The sequence below is a fragment of the Zootoca vivipara genome, chromosome 3, assembly GCF_965207765.1.
Source record: "Zootoca vivipara chromosome 3, rZooViv2.hap1.1, whole genome shotgun sequence".
Classification (NCBI taxonomy): domain Eukaryota; kingdom Metazoa; phylum Chordata; class Lepidosauria; order Squamata; family Lacertidae; genus Zootoca; species Zootoca vivipara.
Window position 1 is genome coordinate 59,192,583 of NC_142586.1, and position 20,285 is coordinate 59,212,867.

General features: G+C 39.7%; 1 protein-coding gene across 5 annotated transcripts in view; it reads right to left on the reverse strand.

The window, feature by feature from the left end:
- NHSL1 (NHS like 1) overlaps window positions 1-20,285 on the reverse strand; it is a 136,200-nt gene that overhangs the window by 63,263 nt on the left and 52,652 nt on the right. Inside the window, exon 1 of one of the 5 annotated variants that reach the window (XM_088666212.1) lies at window positions 15,105-16,314. The exons of the other annotated variants lie outside the window; for them this stretch is intronic. Coding sequence (XP_088522338.1) covers window positions 15,105-15,120 — 16 coding nt within the window. The 5' untranslated portion in view covers window positions 15,121-16,314. Of the gene's footprint in view, window positions 1-15,104; window positions 16,315-20,285 lie in introns of those variants that run through there. 5 annotated transcript variants of the gene reach the window in all.

The window sequence follows — 20,285 nt, forward strand, 5'->3', positions numbered from 1 at the left end:
GTATTAACTGAAAGTACTGGAAGCCTGTTTTGATAGGTTTTTTGTTTTATATACAAGACCCACTCTGCAACCCTGTTCCTTATCAGACAGCCTTAAAAATACATCGACCCACCAAGCTTCTCAAACAAGCTGACTGATTCCTGGCCAACTCCACTGCCCACTAATTGATATAAACTACTGATCCTCTCCCAACTTTTCTATCACTAAGATCCAGCCACCAGGTTTGTAAAAAGAATGCACACAGTACGTAGCTTTCTCATCCACCATCAACCCTAACAAATACTTGTACAGTATGCATAAAGAAAATATGGCCATAAGGAATGCAAAACCACTAGCCACAGGCGACAACAGATGCACAGGGACTGTTTGCAACCCTGAGGTCAAAGGGGCATGGCCATTCCTATAATTAACATTGCCTTCAAGCATTCTCGAAGTCCATAGTGACCTATTCTGTCCTTTTTTCTATCTAATTTGCACCTGCTACTGGGCCTAGAATGAGTAAAAGCACAGTTATTTTTGTTTTATGTTTGGGACATTTGGGAGTTTGGGGTTTTGTTTTGGGGTTTGTTTGTTTTCTTAATTAAAGAAAGCTTTCAGTAGTTTCTGTTCTTCAGGGCTGAGAAACAAAGCCAAAATGAAAGAGAGAGAATGAGAATCCGGCCAGGATATTCACATATTGCATCCAGAAATCGCATAGGCTGCTCATGGATCTTACTTTATAGTACTTTGCAGTTCTGTTCATTAAAACAACGTTAGCAAATTTCATTGAGAAAGCAACTAATTTTCCCAAAGGAAATCACTGTATAATTTGTTTCTGCAATAACAAATTGAATCTGTTCTTCAGATGTGGATTGGTATATACTATTTTAAGATTTTAAATGAGGGAAGAGGGAAGTTAGACCTACTGAAAGTTTCCAGCAATTCTGAAAACATGCTGAGGAATGGGGGATAACTTTTCCACACAATATTTAATGGGGAAACATTGATATATGAACTAGTGGTTTGATCATTTTAAAGCAAAACTATTCAACTTGTTCAGTAACATCATTAAAACAAAAACAACAATATTTATAATGAAGCAGGACATGCCTATTTAAGCATTGGAATTAATCGAAACACTGGACAATTAAATATATGACAGTTATAACTCTAGTGGAAGGTTATTTTGGCTCATAATAAGGATATACATGCTAGCCACGTGACCTGGAAGCTGTACACCGGCTCCCTCGGCCAATAACACGAGATGAGCGCCGCAACCCCAGAGTCGGTCACAACTGGACCTAATGGTCAGGGGTCCCTTTACCTTTAAGGATAGTATATACAACAACTGTAATTGCTTTATACAGTGAGTTTACATTTAAAGTACGGTACCTGAATGTTAAATGAGAACAGTTTAAAGGTCAAAGAAATCAGTAACACTGTGCTTTTTTTAGTTTTGTCACTGCCAAACCTTCCTATGAAATGCTCCCTTGGTCACCTGAGATAAGGCACTATATTATTTAAGTAACTGACAACCAACTATAGAATATCAGAATGAATAGAAAGGAGGGGGGAAATTCAGCTGCTGGTGAATTAACTTACTCATTGTAAAAAATAAAATACAAAGCTAATGGCACAATCTCAACAAGAAAGTTCCCTTTTATATAGTGGTTGTTTTCCCTCTCTCACACACTTTTTTAAGCAGTTGAGGATCCCTGCTTGGGTTGACAAAGTGAAAAGTGAGAAACAATTATGCTTAACAGAACCTAGCTGCAAACAAATGCAAGATTAGAAAACTTTATTTTCAAAAGGGCCATTATGACTCCAGTATTATTTTCCCTACTGGAAATACAGGATATCCTTATGGCACCAAACTATATTACATAAACACTGAGTGGGAGTAGCACTGATTTAGCCATTCAACATTTTAATACAAACACATTTCCATTTAACTACAATGTGCTGTAAAGGACTAAAAATATGGATATGTTAAGATGAAGCAGACTTTCTACAATGGTGAAGTCACAACATTTTTTCACAGACTTTGTCTTCACTCTAGAAGGCATTCTATTTATGACTTTAAACAATACATCTCTTGAAATTTATTTGATTGTACATTACCAAAGAAAAAACACTTATCTATATCCAGAACAAAGATTATAAACACCCTGCTTTAACTGTTTTAGTAAAAGACACGATGCAATCTTACTTGGCCACAAGGTACCGTTGTCTTTGCTTAGCCATTTTTTCCTGAAGTGCTCATGGACCTTAGTGTGACTGATCTCCCTTTTGTTGGAATACAGTGGAAGAAGTTCTTCATCATCATCACAGCTGGCCTGCCATTTACTTCTGTGCAGACAACCAACTACTGGATCAGAAGGCAGGCAATGTACATAGGCAATCATTTTAAGATACAGCTCCCAACAATATCCCTGGTACTTGTGATGATAACCTATCTATAAACGTTTCAGGTAAAAAGAGGCAGTGCTTTCTGGTGCACGGCAGATCTTGCCCTTCTCACTGTGCTAGTTTGGTCTAAATGGACCAATCCAATTAATGAGCTATTTAGCATAAAATCATCTGAACTGATTCGCGTAAGCAGGTGCCATTTCAGCCCCAGATCCAGGCTTCAACTGGGACCTGAAGATATCCACCAGACCTGTAAAAACATCCATCCGAGGCGGATTTTAGACTGGCCTCTTTATGCTCTAGCTGAACTCTGATGCTTCTCTTAAGCTTTATCCCAGATTATTTGTTACTCTCTGGACAACAGGTACAACCACACAGATGGCCATATCTTAAAAGCTTATTTAAAGCTAAGTTACAATGTTCACTGCAGTACAGACAGCTACAATATCAGAACATTGCAGAAGTGTGTTTCAACTTATTTTCTTACTACAGAGAAAGGTGGGGGAAGAGAGAAAACTAACATTAAAAAATGAGTGTGGACTGGAACACAGTTATTTAAAATGGAATGAGGTGAGAGACATGAAAGTATTTAAAAATACTTATTAGCGTTTCGTTTAAAAAAAACCCCACTAAGTTGATTCTATTTAAATCTACTGGCGAATAGAGTTGTAAAACATTTTATGAATACTGAGCAAATGGATCCTTTAGCACCTTCTGGAGGTAGGCATTATCCCTATTAAAAAATGAGACAGAAAGACTCAAAAGAGGTTTAGCATGTTGTCTACGGTTTAAGTGTAAAAGCCAGGATTAGAAGATACTCCCAGGGATTCCAAGGCAAAATCCATAGCAAAGTTGTAAGTTTCCTGAGCATGCCCATAATGATATTCAGTATTCCATTTCCTAATAAAAGGTTGAAGATTTCCTATATTCAGAATTGTATTATCTCTAAATTATAATTCCATAGCAGGTAAAACAGTAACCATTACTCACACCTTCAAAAAATATCCACTGGATTAGATTACCCCCACTAATCCATTACTAAACTGCCACACAGGCCCATTTGACAAATAACACTGAGCTATAGCAGGGACACAGAGCCTAGGGCTTGCCGATCAGAAGGCCGGCGGTTCGAATCCCCGCAATGGGGTGAGCTCCTGTTGTTTGGTCCCTGTCCCAGCTCCTGCCAACCTAGTAGTTAGAAAGCACATCAAAGTGCAAGTAGATAAATAGGTACCGCTCCGGCGGGAACGTAAACAGACTCAGACCACAGTTAGAAGAAACCAGGGTTCATAAGTCAACAACAAACCATGGTTTGAGATTGTGAGATTTTTTGGCAGCAAGAAAATCATAGTTAAGATGCTGGGCAGTGTTCACACAAGACACAAAGCCACAGTTTAATAAACTATAGCTTCAATAATCAATGATGATCATTTATCGAAATGAAGGGTTGCAGCTGGCATACCAGCCGAAGTGGACAAAATGCACTCCGGGCTACCAAGTCTACCAGGGCTTCCACAGTCAGTGGTGAATCCAGGAGCACACACAAACTATAGGCTTGGTCTTTTAGAAAGAGTGCTATCCCTTGCAGCACCAATTGTAACAACAACAACAACAACAACAACAACAACTTTATTAAGGTATTTCTCAGCCACTTTGGGCAGCTCCCTGCAGAACAGTAAAAACATGGTAAAACATCAAACATTAAAAACTTCTCTAAACAGGGCTGCCTTCAGATGTCATCTAAAAGTCAGATAGTTGTTTATTTTCTTGACATCTGAAGGAAAGGTGTTCCGCAGGGAGGGTGCTACTACCGAGAAGGCCCTCTGCCTGGTTCCCTGTAACTTTGCTTCTCGCAGTGAGGGAACCAGAAGAAGACCCATGGAGCTGGACCTCAGTGTCCAGGCCGAATGATGAGAGTGGAGATGCTCCTTCAGGTATACTGGGTATAGGGCTTTAAAGGTCAGCACCAACAGTTTAATTTGAGCTCGGAAACGCACTGAGAGCCAATGAAGATCCTTTAGGACTGGTGTTATATGGTCCCAATCGTAATTCTCCATTCCCAACTACTCCTAAGCTTCCCATGCTGCGTGGGTAGAAAGTCTAGTGATAAAAGTGTACATCTAAATACGTTCAGGAGCCTGCCTGCTACTGTGAACTCTGCATTATCAAGGTTCTCAACTGTGAGGAAGCTTTTAAGAACATAGAGATATTTTATTTCTATACCATCCTTCATCCCACAATGATTCCAGGGGAGGTTACATAATAAAATAAGCAATTCAATAAGCATTTACTTTATAATATGTTGTAAAATTAAAATTACCAACATAACTTAACTTGGGATCTGATCCTACACCACACATTATGGTACATTGCAGCTGGCTGTGCCACCTCAATCCCCTTCTATTATTTTAATTATAATGTTCTGCAACAACAATCCCAAGAGAGGGGGACAGACTTTCTGATGTATGCAATGCTATAGCTTAGAGGCTAGAGGGAACCCCAGAATCATAACCTCCCACCCACCCACCCCCTGAAGATGGCCTTAACTATGATCCATGACTGAAAGGATAAAGGAAGAATAGAGCATTGGGAATAAATATTAACAGAGCTATCCTGCAGTCATAAGACCAGTTTTTCTGGAAGCTGAGAACACATATGTCTTTTTGACTTTAAGAATTAAGTGTGCCTCAATTCTTTAATCCAGGAAAAAATGTGCTGATTAATCAAAACTCTCCAAGAAAACGAAGATAAATTCAACCAAAAAGACCCTGGGATGAAGGATGCTATAGAAATAAAATATCTCTATGTTCTTAAAAGTTTCTTCACAGTTGAGAACCTTGATAATGCAGAGTTCACAGTAGCAGGCTGACTCCTGAACGTATTTAGATGTACACTTTACATTAGGCAGTTTCCTAATGCTACTAAAACTACATGTCATTTAAGTTTTGATTCACATCTTTTTTACTGTGTGCTCCTTTTTGTGTTTTCATCAAATTTAGACTGTAATGTTACATGTCTTTCAGAACTATGGCTTTTCCCACTTTTTAAAACTGAGATCACATGTCCTGAGCCCTTGGGATATAGTGGGCTATAAATTAAAAGGAAACAAATACATTCTTCAAAAAAAAAAAGGTTGTTGCTGATGTCGAAACAAAAGCCATTATGTGTGTGATATTAGAGGATTTCAGTCCATCCCATGCAGCTGCTGAGGCATCTGAAAAACATGGGACCAAAGATGTACTGCCAAAAATAAAAAAGAAATGTCTCTAATCTACAGCAACAATGGCATGACAAAGCTGCTAAGGCTGGTACATCCTAGCACTATGAGAGCAAAGCATTCTTTACATCAGTGAAAAGCAGCAAAATTTACAGTTTGCTTTAACTAGCAATTCAGATACAGTTCAGACAAGTTAAGCAATGTTGGGCTGCCAATTCAGATGCATTACAATCCTGGATTACCATTGGTAACCAAAAGCAAGCATCACCTCCTTTTTCACCAGCCTTCCACTATCCCTTTAACAATTTAAAAGATCCAAAGGGAGATGCCCCACTTGACATGAACTGTAACAACAATCTTTATTTTTTATTTTGTTTTTGTTCTTGTTGCTAGATTTTATTATTTGTACCACGACCATCTTACTGGGTTGCCCCAGCAATTCTGACAGCTTCCAACAAATATAAAAGCATAATAAAACATCAAACATAAAAAACTTCCTGGTACAGTGTTGCCTTCAGATGTCTTCTAAAAGTTGTATAGTTATATTTATCTCCTTGATATCTGATTGGAGGGTGTTCCACAAGGTGGATGCCACTACCGAAAAGGCCCTCTGCCTGGTCCCCTGTAAAATCATAGAACTGTAGAGTTGGAAGGGACCCTGAGGATAAGCCAACTCCCTGCAATGCAGGAATGTATAGCTATTCCCATATGAGAACTGAACCTGCAACCTTGACGTTATCAGCACCACACTAAAACTTCACTTCTCACAGTAAGGGAACTGCCAGAAGGTCCTCGGAGCTATATCGGCCCCCAAAGCCAAACTCTGCTTAAAAAATGTAGTGTTCTTCAAATATTAAGGTCTTATGACACTGAATAGAAGAACAAGTGATGGAGGAACAGGTTGCAATGTTGTTCCTTTGCAAGGTTTACCTTGGGAGATGTAAAATAGAAGAAGTGTTGGTGTATGTGCAAGTGTACAATGAAGGACACACCCATACAAGATCTCTGGATGGGCTTCCAGTTCTGCAGCCCCCATGACAGCAGAAGATCGTTGGCAATGAATTCTGAAGTTTGCTTTGGGCTCTTTTTAAATTGTAACAAACACTGGAACACCAAAAAAGGAACTGGAAGCAATGTGGCAGACCAGCAGTAACCAATATGGTGCCCTTCGGACATTGTTGCACTCCAATTCCCATAAGCCCCAGGCAGCACGGCCAGTGGCCAGGCCCAATGCCAGCTTTGGTTCAATAACATCTGGATGGCACCACATTATCAGTGTGACATGTTTTGGACCCTACAGGTTCTTCTTCAAAGAAATACAGATTCAGAGTTAGCAAAAGAAAAGCGGCAGTAGCACATCTAAATGTTGAAACTGTATTTCTTTCCCTGAAGAAGAACCAGTAGGGTTCAAAACGCATTGGACTAACAAAGGCCTCTCTTTTGTCTACCACATAGCTTTTTCCTTCTACTTCCAGTTCTTTTCTATTTACAGCTCTGTTTTGAATTTGCCAAGTGGAACAATTTATCATCTTACTTTGGACAGCAAAGGTGAACAAAACTATTTACAGCTTAATGAAATCTATATTTTAGTTTTCCTGCTGGCGCATTGCCTATATGGTACAGGGGTCACCAGTTAAAGTACAGATAGTTAAAACCCAGTGGCTTCCTACAAATAACAATCACCATACCATCTCGTCTTAACTACATAGCAATGTACCAGTAATCAATATACTGTAAAAGGAACTAAACGGTTCTGCTTGAAAGGCATGCTGCGTAATATATTTCAAATAAGGAAGTTTAAACTAAACTACAATGATAACCAGCAAAAACCTGCAAAAAGATCAAGGCACTCAAGAGGTCAAATGCAGCACAGCAATGTAGCATATCATGATTTGCTATGAATTATAGCATTTATCTGTCATTTCTGCAATTCCTCTCTTAAGTCGATGCACACTGTGAGGCTTTATGACAAATTGCAGTTCTGAGCAGCGGTCCCTAGCATTTAGAGGCAATGGTTTTAGGGCAGTAACTATGTAATTGTGACCAAATAATATCAGCAGGTTATAGTTAGGGTATCTCTGGCTGTGGCATTACTGTTTGTACTAAATAACAGCATTTATATGACAATAACAGAATTTCCTAAGTACCTGATAGCAAACAAAACAAAACAAAAAGAAATTGATATTTCTAATCCAGCATCATAGAAAAAAATATTCTGAAAAGTCTGAAAAGGCAGCTAGGGTTTTTTATTTATCTAAATGTACTGTATTATAACTTACCTTTTTATGTCATGCTAGGTTGGGAATGGGAAATACAGGTTTAAACCCCCCTTTCTCACACAAAGACACAAAGCTTCACAAGGTACCGTAGTTTTGGGAACATCAGTATCACTCTGAATTGTCTACCTTAAAGGTTTAGTGAGGCTAAGGCACCACCATGGGCTCCTTGAAAAGGGTTGAATGCATGTGTAACAAATCACGCAAATATAGTACTTGGGCCAGGGAACCTAGGTGAAGTAAGCATAACATAAATACAAAACATGAATGGCTATTCTACTCCCTTATAACTTTTCAATATTACAGATATTTCACAAACAAGATATTTGCACGTTCTGGTTAAACAGAACTTGATCCACGAACCACAGATTTATGTTTAGATCAGAACTTAGTTATCCACTTACTCTTATACTTCTTCAATGTTCTGACCTGCTTCTTAGCTCAATAACAATTTAGAAACGTGTTCTGAGAGAAATGTATTTAAAAGATATGTATTTAAAAGCATTATTTTATGCAGATTTTTTAAAGAAACAACAAATGCAAACGGGATACAGCAGACCTTACTGGTGAAACATGTTTGAAAATACTGGAGACAGACCAATTCATCCACTCCTGTTCAATGGCCTAGCTGGCATGTCACATGAAAACCACAGTTTAATGTGAATGTGTGCTTGCTGGCACACACTGCTGAAACCTTCTCACTGCATCCCCCCACCATTACTTCTGTTGCCATGCCACCTGGAAACAAGCCAAAGTCTGGTATGTTGTGACTTCTAAACCTGGGCTCATGTTTGTTACTCCCAAACAAATAGTGAGCAGTAAGACAAAAGCAGAACCTTGGTTACTGCTCAAGCTTTGTTTGGGGAAAAACAAAATTATGAGCCTGGGTTCAGGCTCTAGCTTGTTTCCCATTGGCATGGCAGCACCTGGAATGGGGGAATAATGCAGTGAAGACTTTCAGCAATGGGCATACACACACTGCACATTCTCAGTAAACCATCATTAAACGGTTAATGTGGCTTAATGTGATGGTGGCTTAATGTGAATGTGCAGTAAGGGAAGTGGCAATAAAGAAAGAAACCAGTTAAAATATCAAAATCTTGCTATTGTTGTATGCCACACCAATCTCCAAGCGGTGCGAGATTCCAGGAGCTCCAGGTGCTTATCCAGGCTCCATGTCTCCTTTTGGAACTGAGGCACAGTGGAGACCGTGGTGTCTCTATGGTATATGGTTTATTTATACGTCAACCTAAGCCTATAATGGAGCAATTCACAGCATCCACACCCCAAAAGAGTGTTATTTCTTCCATAGCCACAGCCTTGGATTCAAACAGAAATTGAACATTGTTCTCTGGCTTTCAAGCCAGCAGTTTACATCTAGGTCACATTAATGCTCAACTCTCAACTCCAAACTCTGGCTCTGCACCTCACTAGGAGGCTAGCCTGACTTGATTAGCTTTTAACACTTGCTGGATCCAGGGATTAGAAGTCTGGCACTCCTGAACTCGTAGCACTATCGAAGTCATGTTTAAACTTAAGCCATAAAAGTCACCTGAAGAAAATATTGCCTTTGGCATGCAATACTATGAAAAAGATTTTTTTTGTTGAGACTGCTAGTAATCCAACAATAAAAAATTCTGATGAAGAACAGTTAGGAAACATTTCAAATAAATCAATGCCCAATAATTTTAAGCCTGTAAAAGAAAGATTGTGTGTGCACTATTTAAACTATGTGCTTGAAATTTCACACTCACTTCAGTACTAAAATTCTTCCCATACCTACAGATTGAACAGTTGTACATATTTCTATGGTATTTGCTCTGTTGAGAACACTAAGACAGTAAGTAACTGCCTGCTACCAAATCTAAACATCAGCATGGTGATACCATTCCCTTGTTTGCTAAGCCATTCATGTTAAGCAAATCAACATTAATTTGAAGCCATGCAAGAACTGTGTGCTAATGCATGCAGCATGAGCTCCTCCACGTCAGTTCTCCCTTCCTACAGCAGACAAACAAGCCGTGGAGTAACTGGCTTATTGCTATGTCTGAACAGCACTTGTGATGTGTTGCTCTCCAGAAACCACAACAGCCACCTCACTCTCAGTAAACCACAAATAAACCTTGGGTTGTATCCAACTAAGTTATACTCAGAGTAGACCCAATGAAATTAATAGAGGTCCATTAACTTCAATGAGTCTACTAAGTGGTGTTGTTGTTGTTGTTTAGTCGTTTAGTCGTGTCCGACTCTTCGTGACCCCATGGACCATAGCACGCCAGGCACTCCTGTCTTGCACTGCCTCCCGCAGTTTGGTCAAACTCATGTTCGTAGCTTCGAGAACACTGTCCAACCATCTTGTCCTCTGTCGTCCCCTTCTCCTAGTGCTCCTAGTGTTAGCATTGGCCTTCTCCAAGTGAGGAAGTACAGTACTGTAATAAGACTGAGAGCTTCTTGCCCAAGGGCTCCTGAAACCTAGAAACAGCACTGCTCTTGGTGCTGGTTTGGATATCTAGGAAATCTTAATCAATTAAGACCCACCTGCTAAATCACAGCCCTGTCCCCCAAAAATTTCAATCAAAATGACAACAGCAACAGATTGAGAGGAGTGAAGAAATGTGCCACACAGTCACTGCAAATAGAAGCTACTGCTGCTAGTTAAGAGAGACATGACCTGTTACTGTACATAATTAACATGACCATAAGAACTTGCTTCGTTCATATGTGAGATCACATTAAGACTTTTTAAGAATTGTAGGAATTAAAGCTCCTCTAGCCCTGCTTTATTTCTTTTTGTAAGGTTAAATTTGTATGCTCTACAGCAGAAATGCAGACGTCTTGACCACTGGCCGAACTGTTTGGGGCTGTTAACTGCCTGCATCACATTCGGAAAGATTCCCAATCATTCCTCTAGAGCAGTGGTCTTCAACCCCCGGGCCACGGACCGGTAGCGGTCCGTGGATCAATTGGTACCGGGCCGCCTAAGGATCATTAAATACAATTAAATTAAAATTATTAAATCAAAACAATCTAAATAAAATATAAACAATAAACGCCCCCCCCCCCAGCGGGCCACAATAAAATTATCAAACGTTGACTGGTCCGCGGTGATAAAAAGGTTGGGGAGCACTGCTCTAGAGTACTGTTGCTTTATATGGAAATTGTGTGTTTCGTGAACATGTCCTACAAGGAAACATTAAACATTCTTGCCCTCAAGAAAGCAGAAGACTGAGAGAGAACATGATAACACACTAACTTCTGATAATTGAAAGACATGCCTGTCTGTCGTATATCTAAATCTGGAGTAACGAATTATGTTTACAAATTTGGGTGTGTTTACTTTTGTATTTGTTCAGTTTGTTTGTTTTTGAAAATTGGAAAAAATAGTTTTTTAAAAAAAAAAATACCTGATGAGCTTTCCACGGAAGAACAAAAATACTTTTTTTCCTCTGCTGCCCTTGAGGGCAGGGCTAATGGGCTTAATTTACAAGAGGATTGATTTCAGCTCAACATTAGGAGAATTTTTTTCGGCAGTGGCGGGCTTCACTGAAGGTCTTCAAGGAAAAGATGGGCAGTCATCTGTCCAAGATGCTCTCACTCCAGATTTTCTCCATCAAGTAAGCAAATGGACTGAATAGCTACAAGGGAAGAGCCTGTCTAACTTATGATTCTATGAACAGTATGTCTGAGATAAAACTATGGTGATAAATGATAGCTAAGGGGAAACTGAAGAGCTTGCCACATCCATCTGAAAACTTTAGTGTCAATAAATAATTTTTCATATAGGTTGTCCAAAATAAATTATTTGCTAGTAAATCTCTGGCTGCAATCCTTCCCTTAATATTAACAACAATTATAGCTTTACTACTGAGTTCAGAACAAGAAGCACAACTGGATTCATTAATCCTACCTAGCCTAATTAAAATATGACCACAAATTTAAATTGAGGGATTCATACTATAAAAGCAGGCACAGTTTTATTCTCTTTCTTCCTAGGAGGAACAAAACAACACACCTTTGAGTACAAGCTGCCTAGCTTGACTAAGGAAATGCATGTGCTTTGAGATATCGGGGGGGGGGGATCTGTTTCTGATTCTAAACTTTACATATTTGTTCAGAACATTGCCAAGAAAAGAATCCAAGGAATGTCCTTACATGTATACTACACACGAGACAACTGGTGAGCAAGCCATTGATGTCTTTTTAAAAAGAGAGACGATAAATCAGCATTTCTAGCACAGATCTCTCCTCTAGGGAGCAATAACCACATACCCTGGATTTTTCAGGGATGGTCTCCAACATAACTTCTTACTATTATTAGCAGAAAAATATTCCTCCTGTCCTCCTTCCCCAAATCCACAGCTGTAAAATATGTAAGACTGTGGCATATGTATCTTTAAGTGCAGTCACAGAGCTTGCATACCTTCTTGACAGCACCCTCTGCATTTTCTTTACAATGAAGTCATTAAGCGATCTAGTCAAATAAAAGTTCTCTCTTCGACCCTGGCTAACATACTGTGTCTAATCTGACCTTACTTGAAAGTAACTTTGGAAATAAAAATATTTTCACCTCAACTCTCCTTCTGCATTCTCCCAAATCCAGTCTATTCAGCTGCTTGATTTAAAAAAATATATAGTATTTATCAATCTTTTTCACAAAGAATAAAAACACAAACATTTAAAAGGGAGCACAGCTGTGGTTCTTGTATAGACATTTTAAATTCCAGCATCCTGACAGCCCTAGCATTCCAGTAGAAATACTAGTATATTACAACATCCAGTGTGAAATATCCCCTCACAGAAGCTGAAGCTTACAATATTACTAAATCTGCTTATGAGCTTGATTTAAATACATATGTTATGGTATTTGCACCTGTGGGTGCCCATGGAGGCCTTCATTGGCACCTACGTCCTCCCCCATCCCCCGGTTAAATTAGGCTTCAAAGAAATTAGGCTTCTCTTCAAAGAGAGGGGGGGTCAGCAGGGATTTTAAATACAACTATGAGAGTGTCTAAGGGACACAGGTGGCGCTGTGGTCTAAACCAGAGCCTAGGGCAGGCATCCCCAAACTGCAGCCCTCCAGATGTTTTGGCCTACAACTCCCAGGATCCCTAGCTAAGAGGACCAGTTGTCAGGGATGATGGGAATTGTAGTCCAAAACATCTGGAGGGCCGAAGTTTGGGGATGTCTGGCCTAGGGCTTGCTGATCAGAAGGTCAGCGGTTCGAATCCCCGCAACAGGGTGAGCTTCCGTTGTTCAGTCCCAGCTCCTGCCCACCTAGCAGTTCGAAAGCACGTCAAAGTGCAAGTAGATGAATAGGTACCGCTCCGGTGGGAAGGTAAACAGCGTTTCCATGTGCTGCTCTGGTTCGCCAGAAGTGGCTTAGTCATGCTGGCCACATGACCTGGAAGCTGTCTGCGGACAAATGCCGGCTCCCTCGGCCTATAAAGCGAGATGAGCGCGCAACCCCAGAGTCGTCCGTGACTGGACCTACCTTTATGAGAGTGTCTACCTGGCAAGAGCAACATGGGGAGATCCCATAATGAAGGTGCTGTCATTTCCAACTGCAGTCTATCCACCAATTTCCCTACAGGAATCTTTGTGGGAAAGAGCCTGCTAAGGGATTCCTTGCAAACACTGATGAGGGGTGGGGGGTGGGGAAGATGATACAACGGGAAGCACAAATCACTGGTGCTTCCTGCTGCCTTTGCAGGTCCTCTTTGAAGGCAGTCTGAGGTCCCCCGCCACATTATAAAGGGACAAAGAAACAAGTATTAGCATACTTGAACACTTTTAGAGTGCCCAATAAAGCAAACAAAAGTGTTGTTTTTAAAAAGGTTAGGTGCAAATGGAGCCTTGTGAAAACCGGTTGGAGGTGTAGCTAGGGGTTCAAGTCAGGCCAATAAAGAAAAGAGAGGTGTTTTAAACTTTATCTTTTTATTTAAAATAAACAAAAATAATCCAGTAACAATAAAAATGTATTTTTTTAAAAAACAAAAAACTGTGATGACTTAGCATTCTAAAATCATCAGTTACCGATAATAATGCTTTATACAAATTGGTATAAATTAGGGAGAAATGGAGGCAAGTATGTGGCTTTTGAGGGGATTGTTTTTATTATATATTTTGTGGTTTTATATTTTGATTTTGTTCTGTGAATACACACACACACACACACACACACACACACACACCACATGTATGCACATATGCATCACATCCCATTGAACATGTGGAAATGCCCTAGCTTACAGTGAACACAGGAATTCTGAAATCCATGGTCATTAATAATAATATTTTCCTCCATTGAAAACATCATATATAATATACAACTGTTAGCACAGAAAGAAACATAAAAGGGAGCTTCTATTATTAGCTTATCTAGAAATTTGGTTATATTTTGAAATAAGTTTGAATTCAGTGCATTGTAAAAATTATTATCTTTATTTCTAGTCACATCAACAAAAAAACAAAACACTTAAAGTGAAGAGCCACTGTTTTCTATTAACAATTACACATCTCTGAATTATTCCAATAGCAGAAACACCAAGCCTAAGGAAATTCACATGTACTTTGGGCAGGATTTTTTTTTTAGAAAGGTGAACATACTTTGTGTGTGTGTGCTACTTAATCTAAAATAGGACCCAAATGTTATAAAGAAACTAACTTGTAGTTATGTTGCCTCTGCCCTTGATCACACTCACGCACTTATCAACATTCACCCTGAAAAGAAATAACTGGCATAGTTTGGTTTTGCATTTATATAATGACAATAAATTTCATCATTCTCTCCAGGCATTCATTAGACCTCATACTGTTTTGAAAATAATTAAATGAAGGTATTGTCTGACAGATCCTATTAACTAGCATGGTCAGTGCACATGCTTCATCCAATAAATTGTTCCTAAAGTTCCTACAACACAGACAATGCTTTTTTCAAATGCTTGGTATGCTCAGCAAATTGAAACCTACAGAGCAAGCTTGCTCTTTTGTATGGGCAAGGATTACACATAGCATTCGAAGGATTCCAAGCAGGAATGAGTCTTCTCCCTGCTAATAAAGCACAAAGGTTTATGTAGATCTGTGCTGCCCTCTGACTCCAGAACAAAACTAAAGATTAAACTTCTCATAAACTTCTGAGAGTTGTGAAAGAGGGCTGTGATTGAGGAGAAAAACCAGCCACAGCTATACAGGCGAGTCACATAACTTTCAAAAAGTCCCCTTACCTTTCAGGCAAAACATCCTGGGACTGTTCCATGGAGGGAAGTGAAAGGGTCCTGTTTGCAGAGAGTGAACTGCACCAGTGCTAGGTACAGCTGTTCCCCAGTCCGCCCCATTCAAGCACACAGCCGGAGAAGCATGGCAGCGAGCCAACTCCTGCTGCTATAGGAAGCTGATGCCCAAGCCACCGATTTCTAAACAACACTGTGGAACGTCCCCATCTCCCACCTCCTCTCATTCCAAAAAAGAAAAAAACCCAGCTCCTCTATTTAAGAAGGGAGAGAAAGACAACTGCACCTCTTCAACCACGCCTAGCACAGTACAAACCTAAATACATTTGTTTTATCTCCCTTGTCAGCGCTTTCGCACTGAAAACAGCTCATATTCATCTACTGGTCAGCATCAGGAAAAATAAATCACCCTTAATCTACCTCAGCAGTTCCCTATGAATTGCAAGTTTTGGCTCTTTGTAAAAAAAAAAAATTGTAATTGCTCTGGAATGTGTTACTTTTGAAGTGCTTTATTTGGCTAGTTTTCATGTTGTATGCATGTGCGCGCACACAAAGAGAGACTTATGGTGCAAGTAAGGAAAACAAAACATTAAGAGCCAATTGTTATTACACTTCAATGTCAGCAATGGTTTCCTGCAAACCTAAGGTGTCCTGTGAAAATACTAGAACTAGGCACAGCCAAAACAGAAACTTAAGCACACTTTAAAAATCACAGTTTGTCCAAGGTTAGCCTACTGTTTTTGCGTATTGTTGATTATACCTTGAACTGGATATGGCATGTTTCATTGACTTTCTTGTACTGTTATTATTGACAGTATTCTATATCTGTGATAACAAAAAAAAAATTTTTTAAAGACAGAAGAGCCATTTTGCTCTCTGAGTAAAGTTGAAACTACAAAATAGCAGTACAGCCTTCTTTTCATGCTCACTAGCGGTTCCTTGTCATTCTGGAAAAAAGTGGCAACAAGTGGGCCTGTTGTTGTTCAACATCTTTATAAAGGACTTGGATGAAGGCATTAAGGGCATGCAAATGACACCAAACTGGGAGGGGTAGCCAATGATGAAGATAGAACTGGGATTCAAGATGACCTTAACAGATTAGAAAATTGGGCCAAAACTAACAAAATGCATTTCAATAGGGACAAATTAAGATTCAGGAAGAATCAGCTGCACAAATATAAGAAGGGGGATTCCCAGTGGATTGCCAGCACATGCAAAAAGGAACTAGGGGTCTTACTAGACCACAAGCTTAACAAGAGTCAACAGTGTGATGCAGCAGCAAAAAAGTGAATGCTATTCAGCAAAAGTATAGTGTCCCTGTCAAGGGAAATAACAGTCCCGCTCTATTCTGCCTTGGTCAGACCACACCTGTAGTCCTGTGTCCAGTTCTGGGCAGCACAATTTAAGAATGATATTGACAGGCTGGAATGTGTGCAGAGAGGAGGGCAACCAAGATGATCAAGGGCCACATGGAAGATGGAGCAAACTGGCTTTCTCCTGCTCTGGAGGCTTGGACCTGAACCAATGGCTTCAAGTTACAAGGAGATTCTGACTAAACATCAAGAAGAACTTTCTGGCAGTAAGAACTGTTCAATAGTGAAATGGATGCCTACAGTATGTGGCGGACCCTCTTTCATTGGAGATTTTAAAGAAGAGGTTGGATGGCCAACCACTTGTTGAATTCTAGTTGAGATTCCTGCATTGCAGGGGATCCCTTTCAACTCTATAATTCTATGATTAGTTGTGCAACATGAGGCAATGGGTATGATTTCAGGTAGGAAAGGGTACTGAAATTTTCCTGTCTACTGCCTGCCTGCCTGCCTCCCCTCAAACTGTAGCCATAGCCATTTTTTACCTACTAAAGCCCATTCCCATTCTCATTCATTGTCTCCCATCTCTGCCCCAAAAGAAGCACTATACAACATAATACTAATGAGCGATACAGTGAATATATTAGCAGTTTCTATTATATCACCACATACCTCAGAATGTCCACGTCGTTATAACTAAAGTTTAGAACAATGATGAAAAAAAAATGTTAATGAAAACTTCATACTGCTTGAGGATGAAAAAAACCAACACCTTCAAAGTGTTTAACATAAGGAATAAAACAATTACATTATCAGGTATTTTGAGCATGGAATTTTCCAAGCCCACGCGCCTTTCCAAAGCTGGCAACAACACTCTTCTCCACTTGCGAGTCCAAACAACTGGTATACAGAGGCATATTGCCTCCAAAAGCGAAGGTAAAAACATAGCCTTATCCTTCATGAGTTAGTGTAATCCTATTATAAAGCTATCCAAATTTGTGGCCATCACTACATCTTGTGGGAATCATGCTTTCCGCACAAACAAAACCTCAGGAGTTGGCAGCCCTTTGAAAACTCCCACAAAACAGCCCTCTATGTAACTAGAAAGTGCACATGCATGTAAAAGCACAAATTGTTTTATTAGTGAAAATCGAAAGGCGTTTTTTCCAAATTGAGATATTTACTGAGAAAAACAAGTACATCATCTCACAAGGCCACTCCAGAACCTTGGTGAACCAAAGAAAGGAGGAAGATTTCAACACAACATTCAAAGGTACACATCTGAGGACATAGCAGGAAAATCCTCTCGCGACAACCCTTCTTTCTATGCTCCATCTGCAGAAGCATCAGTTTCTCACAGAAGACTCTGGAGCAGACTCTATGGTCATGAATGCAGTTCCCCTGTCCCTCTCAGCCACTCAGAGGTTGGCTGAAACCAGTGGTGTCAGAAGATGGTGTGTGGAAGTAGTTACAGTCATGTGGGCCTTGGGACTGTGACAGCAGAAAGGGCACAGGAAAATATATAGGTTTCAGAGATGTGATCATGGGTTAGTGCTGTAATGGGGACTATTTGCTGTGATATGTGAAGGGCTACTAAAATAATAATAATTTCTTGTGAGTTTATGCTGTTAAAACAGAAAGGAAAAATGCAGATTATTTGCTATGCTACTTCTCTGGGAAGTTGTCCAAAATATTACAGTTTGCACATGCACCAACACACAGTGTTGGAATAAGCATTTGGATCAGAGCCATTGGAGTTGGCTAAGGCCAGTCTTTTAAAAATGTGTTCATTAATTACCTGGAAGAGAAAAATAAACAACACATTAATGATGTTCCTAGGACACAATAAGCTGGGTTGCAGCTGTGAGGACCAGTACAAATCTTTAAGCAGCCATTCATAAGTGAAATGACAGTGAATGTTTTGAGAGTAAAATGTAACATAATAAAAACTGAACAAAACAGAGGCCTAAAATCCAGGAAGATTTTTTGCAAGGATGAAAAATTGGGATAAAAATTGGCTTGAACATGCTCAACATGACCTGCAATCATCTATCACCATCAACAGATATATTTTTTTGGTCACAGTAAGGTATCTAACTGGATTTTAGTGTTGTTGTTTTTTCTATAATACATGTATGCACACATGAAGTCTATAGGGCTAGTATATTTAAAAGCATTTTAGCAATGACTGAAGAAGCCCATCTTCAAAAAAAGAGGCCAGCTCCTTTACACCAGTGTGAACAGTGGGGTTGCCAGCTTTTCAGCTAGCTCCAGTATGCTTTTGTGACCAGCTTGATTTGCAGTAGTTGAAGCGTTCATGATGTCTTACCTCCATGCCCTGAAGAAATTAATCCACTACCTACTATTATGGCATACCCATCAACAGTCCTGATTTGACCGGGACAGCTTGGAATTACAAAAGCCATCCCGGCTTCTGGTTGGATGTCCCATAGAACAGAACATGTTGGCAGCTGATAAGCCCAGGCTTTCCTGAGTTGCTTGGGTGTTCTATGTGAGTTATGTGCACTGCATCTGAGAAGTTCCACTAGGTGCAAATGGCAAGATAACATGGTTTAGTATTCTGGGTGGCCATACCACAATTATGGCTACATCACAACAACAACAACAACAACATGCTCTTTGTCTACAGCTTTCTGAAAGGGAAACATGAATGTTTTCATATTATTATATAGTTTTGAACAAAAAGATATGGTATAAAGATACAGCAAATTTCAGTCCAAAAGACTGTGGTCACATCTACACAGGCATTCCCAAACTTCAGCCCTCCAGATGTTTTGGACTACAATTCCCATCTTCCCCGACCACTCATCATGCTAGCTAGGGATCATGAGAGTTGTAGGCCAAAACATCTGGAGGGCCGCAGTTTGGGGATGCCTGCATCTACCTCTTACATTTAAAGCACATGACTTCCCCCCCCCAAAGAATCCTGGGAACTGTAGTTTGTTAAGAGTGTTGGGACCTGTACTCCTGTGATAGGTACCTAGGATTCTTTGAGGAAAGCCATCTGTCTCAAATGTGTTTTAATTATATGGTGAGGATGAGACCTGGGACCTTAGGGTAAAGGGACAGTAATAAATAAAGTAGTAATATGCATAGATGTATCTCTATTTTGGGATGTGGTAGTAAATATCATAGGATTGTAGAATTGAAAAGGACCATGAGGATACTCTAGTCCAACCCGTGCAATGCAGGAATCTTTCACCCAACATAGGTCCCACAGCTCTGGGATTAAGAGTCTCATGCTCCATCAACTGACCTATCATTAGGACTTCTCTGTTCCTACCCAACTTACCCCATTTTTCCACAAGTAGCCTCTAGGTCTGCCACTACCCACCACTTTTTAAATAAGAGCAGGTCAAACAAAAGCCATCAGGCATACAAAGGGCAATGCCTCATAGTGTTTGTGATAAGTCAAGAAAGGAATGTGCAAGCTCAAAGTTCCAAACAGGTTTGTAAGTTTCAGCCCAAGGCATTCCCTATTTGTGTAGATATGTTGAAATTTTGAACTAAGTTTGAAGTCACAAGAGAATAATTATAGTTTCTTCTTCCCCATGTTCTGTTTGTAGGGAAATGTTATATTTTGGACTTTGTAATTTTGTTGTTGGTGAAAATACTACATTATAGAAGTGAAACTAAAGTTGTCATAGTACTACTGTTGTCAATATTTTTAAAATGTTGATTTGTATGACTTCCTGTTTTGAACATGCTAGCAGTAGCCTTTAATGTTTCAGCCCTGTGGCCAACCTTTAACCCAAATATGCATTAGACTGATTAGAGGATTCATTTCCTACTTTTTTTGTACCATACATTTGCATTGTAGTAGGTCAGGCTGTGACCCGGTAAT